Here is a 16,196-nt window from a genome sequence, read left to right as displayed (position 1 = left end):
GAGTGGGTGGGTACTTCCTCTTCTTCCAATGCCTCAGCAATGCCTGGCTTGCTGGCATGGCCTCATCACCACCTGCAAGGGGACAGGTTTCCAGCCCAGAGCTGTTCCCCATTGCCTTGGGTTGCTGCAGGGTGGGTCAGAAGCAGCTGTCCTGCAGGTGGGGAAGAGGGCACCTCCCCTGTGCTCCAGGTGGTCTGACCCTCCCTCTTGGTCCCGCTGTTCAGTCCCTGACCTACTCACCATGAATTCCCATAGATCTGTAGCCTCTTCAGTTGCCATCCAGTTCTCAATTCTAGCAGGGCACAGGGCCAGGGAGGGTACAACTGCCTCCCTGCCTCCCTCTACCTCTGGCGATGGGGCTGCGTGGCTAGGCTCATAGGGCTATGGTGGTGGCACGGGAGCAGCAGTGGCAGTAAGCCCTCGGTCGGGGGTGGCAGGGCGAGTCTGGGCCAGGGCCCACGTTGCAGCTGCTCCCATAGTCTCCTTGCTAGCCCTCCTCCAGCATGGCACATGCTCCAAACCCAAGCAGTGAGAATCCCCAGGCTGAGGTTTGTGTGGTGGCGGTGGCTCCCTTGCCAAGTAGAGCCTGAACCCCCTGCTCGGAGTTCCCGCATAGACACACACACACTCACGCATACTCATGCATGCACACTTGCCCTCGCACAAGCTTCCTCACTCTCACCCTCTTTCTGGTCCTGCCTGCCGCCGTGTTGTCCCTCAAAATCAAGTATGTACAATTTAAATCAATATACTATTAAAGTGCCCATTCTGATTCAGTAGATTTGGGGTGGGGCAAAGTCTGTGTTACCAGCTCCTAGGTGATGCTGATGCTGTTTCCATTCCACGTTTGGAGTAGCAAAGTTTTTTAGTTTTTATTTCGTCATATATATGTCATTTGAGTACACAACAAATACATATGGCTGGTACCATATTGGATATCGCAGATATAATTGACCATTGGAAGAAGTCCTATTGGATGTTAGAAGTCAACATTCTTGAATACATTGGTAACTATTAATCTTGTCCTATCTGCTAAATATCCCCCAACTATGACCCGTCTCCACTTTCAGGCTGAATGCCCTCCATTCATAAAGCTTTGCTGGAATTCCATTTGCGTTTTTATAGAATATTGTTTACATTTCATCACATTCTTTATTCTGAGTTGCATTAGAGTTGGAATAAAATTTAAGGAATATAAAGTCCAACTGAAGACAGATGTTAGTTCAATTTAAGAAGCTTCCTAACAATTTAGAACTGTCTAAAGATCTCATATTGTAACACAACTTCCTCACCATTCAGCACATTCAGGGAATTCATGGTTCTGTGGCTGTATGGATTCAAGTTAGTTACAGTGTCCTCTACCACTGTGACCTGAGACAAATCAGAACTTCTCTAGGAATGAATTATCTCTAAAGTGAGGAGGCTGAGTTTATTTTATTTTTTCTGATTCTCACATTCCATATTCTGCTTATTTCAGAGTAAAGATGGCAAGAGGCTAGAAAGAATTTTAGTTTCTTGGCTCTGAATAAGAAGTGGGTTGGACTACATGTCCAGAATCATTAAGAAAGTTTTTTAGTTGAACAGTACCAACCCTGTATAGTTTATACCAGGGATTGGCAACTTTTTTGGTAAGGGACCAGGATAGAACACATTTTTGACTTTACAGGTCATAGGGTGGTCTCTGTTGCATATACTAAACTCCGTTATTGTAGTATGAAAACAGTCATAAACGATATGTCAATGAATGGGTGTGATTGGATTTGGCCCATTTAGTTTGCTGATTCTTGGCTTTCAAACCATCTGAAGACAGGCAGAAAAATCAGGAAAACCCCCGCACACTTTACTGATAACATTTTATTAATTCTGGGTGCATAATATAACTGGTCCTCACATCTAAAGACAACAGACCAACAATTTTTCATAATTTCAGGTTATACATACTTTAAGTTAATGAACTAGAGTTATAAAAGCTATAAAATATTTCACAGGCATGAGAAGATATGGTCATGAGACTTCACTGTAAGAATGGGTATAGGATATGTTAGAGATTTTTCAAACCTACAAAGGACATTTCAAAATTTACAGTTAATAAAGTTCTTGTTTAGATAATCAACATTTTTATCTTCATTCATCAGAAGACTTAATTAGAGCAGCTTTCTTCTTATACTTTTCTCCAATCTCTCTAATATTTTCCAAGAGATCTTCAGACACATGTTCCTCATACTCTCTATCAGCTTTAGCAATTTGCTCTTCAAGGTGTTTCTAGTGAAAACAATTAGCAATTGTTAATATAAAAACATTTCTTTTTTTAAAAACATTTTATTTATTGATTTTTAGAGAGGAAGGGAGAAAAAGAGAAACACTGATTTGTTGTTCTACTTATTTAAATACTCATTGGTTGATTCTTGTACGTACCCTGGCCAGGGATCGAACTTGAAATCTTGGCATACTGGGACACACTCTAACCAACTAAGCTACTTGGTCAGGGCCCATTAATTTCTTTTAAAGTGCTTAACTGTGAAATTTACAGACAAGGCTTTTCTATTTATAAGAGAAGAAATACTCATATCTACTATGTAGGCCCCTTTGTGCCCCTTCCTAATCATATCCCCTTCTCTTTACTCCTGAGAGACAACTACTCTCCTGAATGCTTTTCTTTTACCACACACACACAGAGATATCTATCATCTATCTATCTATCTATCTATCTATCTATCTATCTATCTATCTATCTATCTATCTATCATCTATCATCTATCTATCATCTATATCTATCATCCATCTATCTATCTATCTATCTATCTATCTATCTATCTATCTATCTATCTATCTATCTATCATCTATCTATCATCTATCTATCATCTATATCTATCTATCTATCTATCTATCTATCTATCTATCTATCTATCTATCTATCTATCTATCTATCTATCTACTATCATCATCTATCATCTATCTATCATCATCTATCATCTATCATCATCATCATCATCTAATCTATCATCTATCTGTTTATCTCTAAACAATATAGTTAGTGGTACCTAGCTTCAACATTCATATTTATCGAATGATACTAGATGTAACATTCTATGACTTCTTTTTTTCATTCAGCACTTTAAAATTCATTCATGTTAATGCATACAGCTACAGTATATTCATGTACTGCTCTACAGTATTCTATTGAATGAATGTCTTACTTACTTATCCATTTTACTGTTAATGAATTTTTATTTGTTCCCAAGCATAGTAGGCTGAATAGTAGCCTATCCAAAGATGTTCATGTCCCAATCTCCAGAACCTGTGAATATGTTATCTCACATGGCAAAAGAAACTTTGCAGTTTTAAGTTAAGGATCTCGAGAAAAAGATTACTCTGTGTTATCCTGGTAGATCCAACATAACCACAAGCGTGCTTGTAAGAGAGAATGAGCAGTGTGAGAGAGATCTAAGGACAGAAGGGAAGTCAGAGAGGATAGAAGATGCTGTGCTATTGGCTTTGAAGATGAAGAGGCTACAAACCAATGACTGTAGGTGGCCTCTAGAGAAGAACTGCAGCCCAGAAGCCCCTTTTAGACTTCTGACTACCAGAAATATAAGTAAATTTGTGTTGCTTTAAGCCTTTAAATTGGTGATAATTTGCTATGGCACCAGAAGAAAACTAATACTCCAGGTTATTTGTTTTTACTATTTCAAATACAATACCATAACAAATTACAAGAAATTAGGTGGCTTACAACAACAGAAATTTATTCTCTCACAGTTCTGGAGGCTAGAAGTCTGAAATCAAGGTATTGGCAGGGCTATGTTTTCTCTCAAGGTCCTAGGGAAGAATCCTTCCTTGCCTCTTCCCAGCTTCTGGTAGATACTGGTAATCTTTGGCCTCTTCCCAGCTTCTACCAGTTATCCTTGGCACTCCTTAGTTTGTAGATACGTCATTATATTTCTGCCTCCACTTCCACGTGGATATTTTATAGGATACCAGTCACTGGATTTAGGGCCTTCCCTAATCTAGTATGACTGCATCTTAACTAATCATATGCACAAAGACTTTATTTCCAAAAAAGGTCACATTATGAGATTTCAGATAGACATGTATTTTGGGGGCATACTGTTTAACTCAGTAAAGTACTCTAGCAGTGTAAAATTTTAATTAAATACCAAGAGTGAAACTTCATAGTTTTATTAGGGATTGCAAAACTGTTCTCTAAAACTGTTACATCAATTTACAACCTCAGCAGTATAAATGAGAACTCCCATTTCTCATTTCTCCAATTCTTGCTAGCATTTAGTATTATCAAACTAATTTTTGCCAATTTCTTGAGGGTGGGAGATGGAAATCTTTTATATATTTATTGGCCACATTAGGTCTTTGTGAAATTCCCATTCAAGTCTTTTGCCCACTTTTCATATTTATTTTCAGAGGTTATATATTTCTGGATGTTAATCCTTTACTAGTTGTTTTTAAAAATATCTTCTACTATTTTGTGGCTTGTCTTTCTACTCTCTCTGTCTTTTGATATAGAGATCTTAATTTTAATAAAGCTGAATTTAATTGAATAATTCATCTTTTCTCCACCATTCTACAATATTACCTCTCCCTCATACATCAGTTTCCTGTCTATTCTCATGTATCTGTTTCTGGACTCTTAACCAGAGAGATTGGTTTGTGTGTATCAATACTATGCAATTATTATAGCTTTATTATTTTTATAGCTTTATAATAATTTTTTGGAACATCTAAACAGACAAAAGAAAAAAAGATTTTGTGCCCCTCAGGGAGGTTACGAGTCCAGAATGGGAGTTAGCAACCTTTTCCTGTCAAGGGCCAAGTAATAAATATTTTAGGCTTTGTGGGCCTAAAATACACCAGTTGGTTTTTGTTGCACCTGCTGAGCCCTGCTGTTGTAGTGGGAAAGCAGTCATAGATAGTATGGAAATAAATGAAGTGGCTGTGTTACAATAAAACTTTATTCAGATCCAATTTTCTGTTTTCTTTAGTACACTTTCATCACTCATAACATTTCTCCACATTATGTGTTAATGATAATTGGCTGACTTTCTAGGCTTCATATATTTTTACTAATTGTGAATTTGACATAGTGCAAAATAAGTGCTCATGAAATATTTGTCGAATTAGGTCTGATTTTCTTGAGTAACATTAAACTATACAGAAAGTAATTAAAAAGTAATTGTAATCTATCATTAGAGTTTCAAATCTAATTTTATATTAACTGATTAAAAGTTTACTAGTTGTGGTTAGCTTTCACATAAATCCATAGTGATAAATCACTACAGGATTAACAACACTAAGGTCAGATGAATAGTTATCTATAATAGGCAGAGGTACAAAGGATATTGGCAAGTATGTGGTATAACCCTCTCATTTTACGGATGAAGAAAGACCAAAAGAAATCAAATGATACATACATGCAGACTTTCTCAATCTAAGCAAACAACTGTATATTATGAACAAATATTTCTCCTATGAAGCTAGAATAAAACAATTATACACCATCCTTGGGAGAATGAGAAAGCAGTCACTTAAATCATTTTCTGACCTGTGGTTGAAAAAGGATTCATTAAAGGTTACAGAACCACTACGGGGCTGAATTAGGAGAAGTGGGTAGAAACCACGTTTTCTGATGATTATCCAGGATGCTTTTCTTAGTTTTTATTAGTAAGCAGTGAAGAGCACTGGCAAGCAGAAAAGAAGAAATTCAATGTCTTTCAGGAGAGATGAGGGGAAGTAGGATATCATACGCTTTGCTTTCAATACATGTAAACCTATTAATGTGATATGAGTCTTCTTTCCCTAAACCATTCCTAACTGGAAATACATCACCTAATAAATTATCCAGGAATTTTGGAGTTTAGCAATTTATCTTAGCTTTTGAATTCTGTACAGCAGGTTGGAGGAATAGTTTTATTGTTAAACTTTCAAGCTAAGTGAAAAGTGAGTGTAGGGTAAACTTCATATTTCAGAAATACTTTATTCTGTGTTTATATGAAATTAACAGAAAGGAAAAATATTTGTAATAACATACTCTATCATCTGAATGAAATCTTAAATGTACTAAAGTGTTTTCAGTGCGCAGAACAAGGTTTGGCACCACATTCTATACTGTTAATATAATAATATCATTGTTTGTTTTATGTGAACAAAACAGATTACTTTATAAGATGCACAAGCGTCCCCTTACCACACCACTAGACAGGATTCTTTTGATAAACTTATACTAGATTATATTTCCCATAGAAATAAAATTTATCATTTAATTTATGTAGAAACAAAACAAATATATCCAAGTTTTAAAAAGCTTTTTTTAGACTGTAGAAAAGACCTTCACACACTTACTTCCACAGACCCTACATGTGTAGCAACCATCTCCAAAAGACACTGCAAGTTATTTCCCACTTTTCGTCTTTCTTCAGTTGTGGTCTGAACAACTAGTTGGTATCTGTAAACGAAAAACTCTTATTTGAGTTGTCTAAGGAAAAAACTTAATATATCAGTTCTAATTAGTTCACTTCTTTTCATATTCAATAAAACCAGGATGTGATTGGGCTATGTACTGCTTGTTATATGTATGGTTCACAGAGGTCCAGCTTTCAATCATTAAAACAGAAATAAAAACATTTCAAAGATCCTTTGCAAGCAACAAAACAAAACAGCAACATAACCCATTCTTTAACAGACAAAGCTTGGGAGCAAATGGTCTTACCTGAGTCTCCAAAAGTGTGGGGAGCCGGCTGGCTGCCCCTCCTGAATAGTCTCCCTGGCAGGGTGCTGCCCTGGAGTCTCTCCAGGGGCTCGCCGACCCTAGCGTCGCCTTAGAGAGAAATCTCTGGCACGTTGACCCGCAGGGTGGGTCGGCAGAGCTAGCACCTCTGCCTGGTAGGGTGCTGCCCTGGAGTCTCTCCAGGGGCTCGCCGACCCTAGCGTCGCCTTAGAGAGAAATCTCTGGCACGTTGACCCGCAGGGTGGGTCGGCAGAGCTAGCACCTCTGCCTCCTGTAGCTTAGTTAAGATTACATAGTGTCCTTTGCTTTAGGGAGTAGAAACCCTGCACAAAGACCTTGACTTGGAGACAGAGTGTCTAGACAAACAAGAATGTTTGTGCAGAGCAGGAACTGGGTAAAAGGTCACTGTTTTGGGTATGGTGGTCTGGGTGCACTATAAAAAGCTTGTAATCAATAAACTCGGCGCGCAGCCCGGCTCAGCTCAGCTCAGCTCTGCCTTGGCTGTAGCCCTCCCGATCCCATCCTTTTCTATGAGTCTTTCTTTTCTAATCCTCACCCCCTCAATCAGGTCCTCGTTCGCCTGCCGGCTGGCCCCGGCAAGTGGCGCCCGAACAGGGACCTGAAAACCTGGGACAACGGTAGAGGACACCGCTCGGGGAGCGCGCATTGCTACTGGGTAAGTGCAACCACGGTAGCGGAGAGGGCGGTTAGTACATCGGGAGTAAGGAAATTATGGGACAGGAGAATAGTAGAATGCTGTTCGCACAAGTCTTAAAAACAATGCTCCGTTCTAGGGGCGCCAAGGTTAGTACCTCACAACTGCGTACATTTTTGCAGTTTGTGGAGGAAGTGTGCCCCTGGTTCCCTGAGGAGGGCACGGTGAATTTAGAAACTTGGAATAAGGTAGGAGAACGCTTGCAGGGATATTTTCAGGCCCATGGACCCCAAAAGATGCCAGTAGAAACTTTTTCTCTTTGGAATTTGGTTAGGGACAGCCTTGACCCACGCCATGAAGGCACCCGTATGAATCCTCCCCTAGAGGTCCGTGCCGACTCTGAGAAAGATCCACACTCTGAGGATGTGGCCACCGCTCCCCCGCTTGAGCCGGGGCCCCTTGTGGGCAATAGTCGGCCTGATAGACTAACCCCAAAGGAAGAGGGAGATCTTGAAGAAGCCGCTGCAGAGTATGAGAGAGAGAGATATGGGGAGTTTGCACTCCTTTCAGAGGAATGCACAAAAAGGTCTGGCCCTACCCCCTCCGCAGTTACCGCAGAGGAGATGCAGGAAATGTTGCAGCAGATGAGAGATCTCTTGCAGGGTCCAGGCTCTGGCGGGATGAGAGAAGGTACAGATGACCCCCCTAGTTACCCTGGGACGGGTTTTGGTGTTGCTGCAGCGAGGACTGCCTTGCCGCACGCTGGACAGGCAGGGGTTAAAATACTAGACCCCCGAGAGCGTGCCCTGTTTGCCCTAGCACAGAAAAGGCTGGAGATGGAATTACGGAACCTTTGCAGCCCCAGCCACGCCCTAGTCGCACAGGCCTAGGGTATTTTTAGGTGGGGCCTTTGATATTCCTGTTACCCACGCTGATAAGATAACTTGGAAATCAGATCAGCCTGTGTGGGTAGATCAATGGCCCCTGTCTGAGGAAAAAATAGCTGCCGCTAAGGACCTGGTGCAGGACCAGCTCCGGCAGGGCCACATAGAGCCTTCTAACTCCCCCTGGAATTCCCCCATATTTGTTATTAAAAAGAAATCTGGAAAGTGGAGATTGCTCCAGGATTTAAGAAAAGTTAATGAGACTATGGAACTTATGGGCGCTCTTCAGCCAGGACTGCCCACTCCTGCGGCCATCCCCCGAGGCACTTTCAAAATAATTATTGACCTGAAAGACTGTTTTTATACTATTCCCCTTCATCCACAGGATTGCAAGAGATTTGCTTTTAGTGTCCCATCAGCAAATTTCAAAGAACCCATGCAACGATACCAGTGGAGAGTGCTGCCGCAGGGGATGGCAAATAGCCCCACCTTGTGTCAAAAATTTGTAGCCGCAACTCTGTCCCGAGTCCGGCGGATCTATCCCACTATCTATTTGTGTCACTATATGGATGATATATTAATTGCAGCTAGTCAAGAAGGAATTTTACTTAGGGCTTTTGCAGACCTTGAACAGGACTTGAGTAAGCAGGGGTTAATTATTGCCCCAGAGAAGGTGCAGCGTCATCCTCCATTTGCTTACTTGGGGTTTCATCTTCAGCCTGACCTATTTTCTTGTCAGAAGGTGTCCATCAGAGTGGACGACCTTCATACTCTAAATGACTTTCAAAAGCTGCTTGGAGACATTAATTGGATCAGACCTTATTTAGGCTTAACTACTGGAGAGTTAAAACCCCTGTTTGACATTCTCAAGGGTGACTCAAGCCCGTCTTCGCCAAGACAACTCACACAGGCGGGACGGGCGGCCCTACAAAGGGTCGAGACAGCCATAAAATCACAGCAGGCGACTTTTTGTGATTATAGCAAGCCTTGGTATGCCTGCATCCTGGCCACCACCCATTCCCCCACGGCCGTCCTATGGCAGGACCGCCCACTCCGCTGGGTGCATCTCCCATCTTCACCTGCTCGAGTGTTAACCCCTTATTACGAGCATGTGGCAATTCTTATCCAACAGGCTCGAGAAGAATCTTGCCGATATTTCGGACGAGAGCCTGCGGCCATCTTAGTGCCTTATTCTCAGGCCCAGATAAACTGGTTATTCCAGAAATGCACACCTTGGGGCATTGCTCTAGCTGAATTCCCAGGACAGGTGGACAATCATTACCCTCCAAATAAACTTTTACAGTTTTTTCTCAGGCATTCTGTTATCTTTCCTAAGATAGTGACGAACCAGCCTTTACCCGATGCTGACACGGTATTTACTGATGGCTCTTCATCGGGCACCGCCGCCTATGTGCATGAGCAACGAGTTGTCCGATGGGCCACCCCCTATTCTTCAGTCCAAGAGGTTGAATTAGCTGCTGTATGTCGGGTGCTTGTTGACTTTGCACACAAGCCTATAAACATCATATCTGACAGTCACTATGTAGTCCGAGGGCTCTCATGTATTGAAACTGTGCCCTTTATTGGCACCACTAACTCCACTGTGCAGCAATTATTTCTGGCCATACAAACAGCCATTTTAAATCGCAGTCACTCTTGTTATTTTGGGCACATCCGCGCCCACACTAATTTACCTGGGCCTTTAGCTGATGGCAATAGACGGGCAGATGAAGCCACCCGACTTTACCTCGTCGGAGTGCCCGCCGCCCAGGCATCCCATGCCCTGCACCACCAAAATGCGCATACTCTCCGACTCCAGTTCAAAATCTCCAGAGAGGCAGCTCGTCAAATAGTAAAAGACTGCCCCACATGTCCTGCTCTTACCACTATTCCTCATTATGGAGTCAACCCCCGAGGGCTGCTGCCCAACCATCTGTGGCAAATGGATGTCACCCATATCCCTAGCTTTGGTAGGCAAAAATTTGTTCATGTTACAGTGGACACGTATTCAGGCTTTATAATAGCCTCGGCCTTGCCGGGTGAATCTAGTACTCAAGTTATTGCTCACTGCTTACGCTGCATGGCCATTATAGGACAACCTAAAATAATAAAAACTGATAATGGCCCTGGTTACACTAGCCAGCGTTTTCAGACTTTTTGCGCCCAACTAGGAATTCAGAGCAAGACTGGAATCCCTTACAACCCACAGGGCCAAGGCATAGTCGAGCGTGCGCACAGCACCCTCAAAAATCAATTAATTAGAATAAAAAAGGGGGAGCTGTACCCCCTAACCCCCCAGAATCAGTTAAATCATGCTCTTTTTATTCTTAATTTTTTAATTTTGGATGCTGAAGGCCACTCTGCAGCCCAAAGGCTTTGGCAGCCGAGTTCATCTAAGCACCAAGCCTTGGTGAGATGGAAGGATCCGCTTGATGGGGCTTGGCATGGGCCAGATCCGGTATTAATCTGGGGCCGAGGGCATGTGTGTGTTTTTCCACAGGATGCTGAAGCGCCGCGGTGGCTCCCGGAGAGGCTGGTACGGCATGCGTTCCAGAACGCCCCTGCGCGGCCGAGCTCCATCTCGACGGAATCCAGCGCCCCAGAACTCAGTGACGGAGACCCTCGCGCGACTGACCGACCAGGCGAGGAGGATGGTGCAGAACCAGAGAATGGAGGTCACTCCTGAACGGTTGTTTCTGGCTATGATAGCCCTGGTCGCGGCCGCCCCTAGAGCCTCTGCGGCGGTTCACTGGGCCTACCTGCCCAGTCCTCCATTGCTGCAACCTGTAACCTGGCAGCATGAGGAGGTGGTGATTTACACCAATGACACCTGGGCAGTGGGAGGACACTCTAGTATTCATATTCAGCCAGTGAAGGCTTCAAACTTTACTTATCATGGACACGCCAAGAATCAGCCCATCTGCTTTTCAAAAAATGATGGGGTAGCGGGCTGCTTTAAAATTGGCATTACTAAGTCTGAGTCCTTACTGCCGGTACTCAGCGGAGTCTTTTCTCTTGATGGCCGTCAACAGCCTTGGACTTTGTCGGCTTCAGATTGGACACATTGGTATGTGGACTTATGGTATCCCAGTAAGATCGCTGTGGGAAGCGCCACGAATCCCCCAGAGGGGGTGCCTATCTGTGAACCTGATCTCACCAATCGTACAAAGCAACCACATTGGATGAACTGTAGAGGGAAGCGCCTAAGATAGACACCTCACTTGCAGAAATGGCGCAATCTTGGGTTAATGGAATGAGGGGACATTTCCTCTCAGCAACAGATTGGAAACATGGAATTCTCGGAGTGGCCGGATTGGCTACTCTCGTTGTCCTTGGTTTTTTAATAACACCCTGCATACTGAAAACACTCATGAGAGATATTAAAGTCCTAAAAATAGGACTACATACTCTCCACCTGCATACCCGCCCAAAAGCTTTAGAGCCTAAGTCTTTAGTTTAGAAAAGAAAGGGGGAGATGTGGGGAGCCGGCTGGCTGCCCCTCCTGAATAGTCTCCCTGGCAGGGTGCTGCCCTGGAGTCTCTCCAGGGGCTCGCCGACCCTAGCGTCGCCTTAGAGAGAAATCTCTGGCACGTTGACCCGCAGGGTGGGTCGGCAGAGCTAGCACCTCTGCCTGGTAGGGTGCTGCCCTGGAGTCTCTCCAGGGGCTCGCCGACCCTAGCGTCGCCTTAGAGAGAAATCTCTGGCACGTTGACCCGCAGGGTGGGTCGGCAGAGCTAGCACCTCTGCCTCCTGTAGCTTAGTTAAGATTACATAGTGTCCTTTGCTTTAGGGAGTAGAAACCCTGCACAAAGACCTTGACTTGGAGACAGAGTGTCTAGACAAACAAGAATGTTTGTGCAGAGCAGGAACTGGGTAAAAGGTCACTGTTTTGGGTATGGTGGTCTGGGTGCACTATAAAAAGCTTGTAATCAATAAACTCGGCGCGCAGCCCGGCTCAGCTCAGCTCAGCTCTGCCTTGGCTGTAGCCCTCCCGATCCCATCCTTTTCTATGAGTCTTTCTTTTCTAATCCTCACCCCCTCAATCAGGTCCTCGTTCGCCTGCCGGCTGGCCCCGGCACAAAAGGACTGTAAACTTAGTTCTTAATCTAATATTTTCCTATGATTATCATACATAAGAGCATTTATAGTAAAAATTCCTCTTTACAAATGTTTTCAGAGGCACGACATTAAATACACTAGAATGGGAGAGGAGTCTTGTCTTTAGGCATTCAAATTCAAACTCTAAACAAAAAATACAAGCCCAAAAAACCTTCAGCTGAGTTTCCTATCCCTAGGCGACAAATAAGGAAATGAAGAACTGTGATTTTCTTAAGGGTTGTACTTTTCAACCTTAAAGTAAGATTTTTTTAAAGTTATTAGAAGGCCACTTAAGAGAATCTGTGAATTAACTACTTAGTATATTGATTTTACATAGTCTGCATGAGAGAATTATATACACAAAGGCAGAACATTCTATAAAGAAGAAATGTCACTATTTTTAGTTACAGTTATTACATAGTGCGTCTAAAATTTTCCTATGTAAGTTTTCAAATTATAGGAAAAACCAGTGGGGAAAACTTGACAATGTACAATTTGATAATGAAGAACTAAGAAATGTAACATAGTGTCCAGTCAGTTCTGCTATAAAGCTTATTTGGAAACACGTATTTGTTTCAACTGGATATTTTAGGTAGCAATTTGAACATAATGAAAATTTTGCATTTGCTTATGCCAATTTCCTCCTTGAAAAACATTAGGTGAATGAGGAAAACTGCTGTTGGCTAAATCCAGATGCAAAGGAATACATAAAACACAAAATACATAAGCACATACCTCACAGGAACACTAGCTCCCTCAGTTTATTACATCTGTGATGAGTGACATGCATCCACAACTTTCCATTTAATTTCAGATAACCTCCTTCTACCTCTTCTCAATAATTCACAAGCTGCAACCCTTTGAATACCCATTTCCCCACACAAACTTCAGATCTTTTTAAGGTAAAGTATATTTATCATAATATTTATGTATTTCTTAAATATTTAATGTTTATCATTGTGCTAACATTTTCATTAGGTTCCAGGCTTTTATCTGTGTCAACAACAGAGTTTTTGAGTACTGGGACCCAATCACAATTTTCCCATAAGTCCTGTGATTTTTATTGCAGATTTTGGATAGTGTAGTGAATATTACGAAGACTGACTGCATATAGTATAATTATAGTTTATATATACCTAATTTCTGGAAACCATTTCTTAAAATATGAGCTTAGTGGAGTTTATTAAAGCTTAGTGAAATTTCATTAAAATTTACTAACAAATAGCCAAAGTTATTTGAATTGATTTAAAATTTTGTTGTTTTGAGGGATTAAAAGCCATTTATCAATTAGATCTAAAAATGAAGGGGGCAATAACTATAACAGCAGCAGAATGTATTTGTCTAGGGAAAGTATGTTTGTGTTATAAGCTATTCTGCTTAAGTTCTATTCACCACTCCCTCAACCCCCAAATAACTCTGCAATACAGATAAAAGCAGATAAATGTAGATCTAGTTCTATAGAAATGTTAAATAATTAAACTGAAAATAAACATCATAAATCTTGGTGAAATGAACTTACTCCCGCTGGATAGAATCTAATTCATTCATCGCTTCACTGAGGCCCTCGTTAACAGCACTCTCCAGCATGTGCTTGTGTTTCTCCAAGGACTCCAGTTCACTGGCACATTTGTCGTCTTCTTCTTCAGCTTCCTATCAGGAAAAAGACATGGTCAGATATATTTTTGATATTCACATTCTATGTACTCCAGGTGGATTTTAAAAAATTTATGCAAAGCATTTTTTAAAATCATGCATCATCATCTGTATTCTCAGGATGCTTACTGCTTTACATATAAGAGATATTAAAATGCTCCTTTGGGAATCTTATACTGTAAACATAAATGTGACCTTCTCAACAGGCCTGTATCAAATTCATTCTGCAGTATTTTCAAGTCTGTATGATAGGACATTTTATGATACTCTCATTAAATTTTTTTCCATGAGCATCAAAGATACTTTATTATAAATAAAAATGTGGATAACTTTCATGCTACCATTATTTCACACATGTATTAATTATGTACAGGGAAGTAGCCAAAATTCATCAATTCTTAGATTTCTCAAAATGAAATACAAAAAAGTCTTTTACTTTGGTGTTCTAAAGAAAAAACTCAAGGGTTGTCATAGAGGACATACAAAAAAAATTATTACCAAATGCCTCATATTTCACATGCAGATAACATAATTGTGGTGTATTTTTCTAAAAATGTCACACTGCTTAAAAAATGTATAAACCCTGAATATACTACAGATCAAGAGAAAAGTTTTCAATTCCTAATATTTTGTTGGTGTAACTAAGTAAAAAAATATTGGTGTGGTTAAAATTTTCACATAAATTGTACAAGTGGTAATGAACAGAGTCATCTGAGTATTTCCCTAAGTAAAATACTGGCCAGAAGGTGGGTTAGAGGTGGTGGGGAATGAATCTTATTATTTTACCCACATTTTAGATTTCATGTAAATGATCTTGGAATTTGGCCAGAATAGTCAGTTTGCAATAGCACTTCAAATGCAATCACATACACAAAAGGCTTTATTGGGGTTTAAGTACTTTAAGAGTTCTGAACACTAACTCCACATAAAAAGGTAGAAGACTTTACGTTTAAAAATGTTTTGGTCTTTCAAGGATACTAAATCACATATGCAAGAATAAAAGATTAGTGTTAAGAGTAATTAAACATATTCTATGGTGAAATAGCTCAAGTCCAGAACAGTCATTTAAAAGAACAAAATAACTCCTTACAATAAATTTTGAAAGAGAAAACTAAATACAAGTTATAAGATATAGCTTAAATATTTGAGTTTGATGTCAAAACATGTGCCCAGTCAATCAATCATGACACAGCTTTGGCTAACCTATACAAATTGTGGCAAAGTTCTTACCTTAACTTTTTGTTGGTAAAGATCATCCAGCTTTTGAATTTCTTCTTTCAGAGTTCTTACACTTCTCCTGCTTTCTGTTATCATTGTATTTAACTTGGGGAATAAAACTTTGGGTGAGAAATGATAACTATACATCAAAAAAATTTTAATCACAAGTTACAGAACTTTTATATTAACAATTAACCAAACTATGTTATTTCTACTAGTCCTTTTGGCCGTGGACCTATTATTTGTCTTAAGAATTTATTTAATGTAGAACTGTATACCTGAAACCTGCATAATTTTATCAACCAATGCCACCCCCAAAAATTCAATTTTAAAAAAGAATTTATTATTCCCCAAAGAGGAGTTAATTTCAAGGAAACTTGTAATTAATGTTTAAATGCAAAGTGGTATAGTAGGGCATTAGTTAGAAATCAAAAGTGTGGCTTAATTCTCAGTAAAATAGGATTCCATTATCTGTTTTTCCACTAGTAGCTGTGGGAATGCTTTTAAGCTCTCATATTTATTATATAAATATTATACGCTGTTTTTATATTAACTTATTAATAATATAGTTTTTGCTCTCTAGTTTTCTTTAGACTTTATCTACTTTAGTTACCTACCCATCCATTTTTGTTCACTTTATGGGATATTAAAGAAAACTATTCATATTGATTTTACTGAATAACACTTGCTAATTGATTATAGTCAGTGCATTCTTCCAAAGAATAATAAAGTAACCAAATTTAATCTTGCGTTTTAAAATCTGTTGAAACTAAAACCAAAGATGTGTTTCTAAAGCTCATTTTCTATTGATAAGTGTTGATACCTGTTGACATTGATAATTTATACAGAATGTTTTTCAGCTAAATCAAGAGGAAAGTTTTTCCTGCAGGAAAAAAGAAAATAGAAAATGTATAAACTGGAATCTTTCTTCAAAAAGATGATTCTACA

At 40.4% G+C, this 16,196-nt stretch overlaps 1 protein-coding gene across 1 annotated transcript in view; it reads right to left on the bottom strand.

Annotated features, from left to right (window-relative positions):
- Positions 1–1,834: 1,834 nt before the first annotated feature.
- NDC80 (NDC80 kinetochore complex component) overlaps positions 1,835–16,196 on the bottom strand; it is a 40,970-nt gene continuing 26,608 nt past the window's right edge. Inside the window, exons 14-17 of the mRNA XM_081148476.1 lie at positions 15,261–15,353; positions 13,897–14,027; positions 6,356–6,458; positions 1,835–2,262 (exon numbers count right to left, since the gene is read on the bottom strand). Of these exons, the coding sequence (XP_081004602.1) occupies positions 2,125–2,262; positions 6,356–6,458; positions 13,897–14,027; positions 15,261–15,353 (465 nt within the window). The 3' untranslated portion in view covers positions 1,835–2,124. The remainder of the gene's footprint in view (positions 2,263–6,355; positions 6,459–13,896; positions 14,028–15,260; positions 15,354–16,196) is intronic.

This window comes from Miniopterus schreibersii (assembly GCF_964146895.1).
Source record: "Miniopterus schreibersii genome assembly, chromosome: 10".
In the NCBI taxonomy this organism is placed as follows: domain Eukaryota; kingdom Metazoa; phylum Chordata; class Mammalia; order Chiroptera; family Miniopteridae; genus Miniopterus; species Miniopterus schreibersii.
Note: the sequence above shows the minus strand (reverse complement) of the source record. Positions and strands in the feature narration are given on the sequence as shown.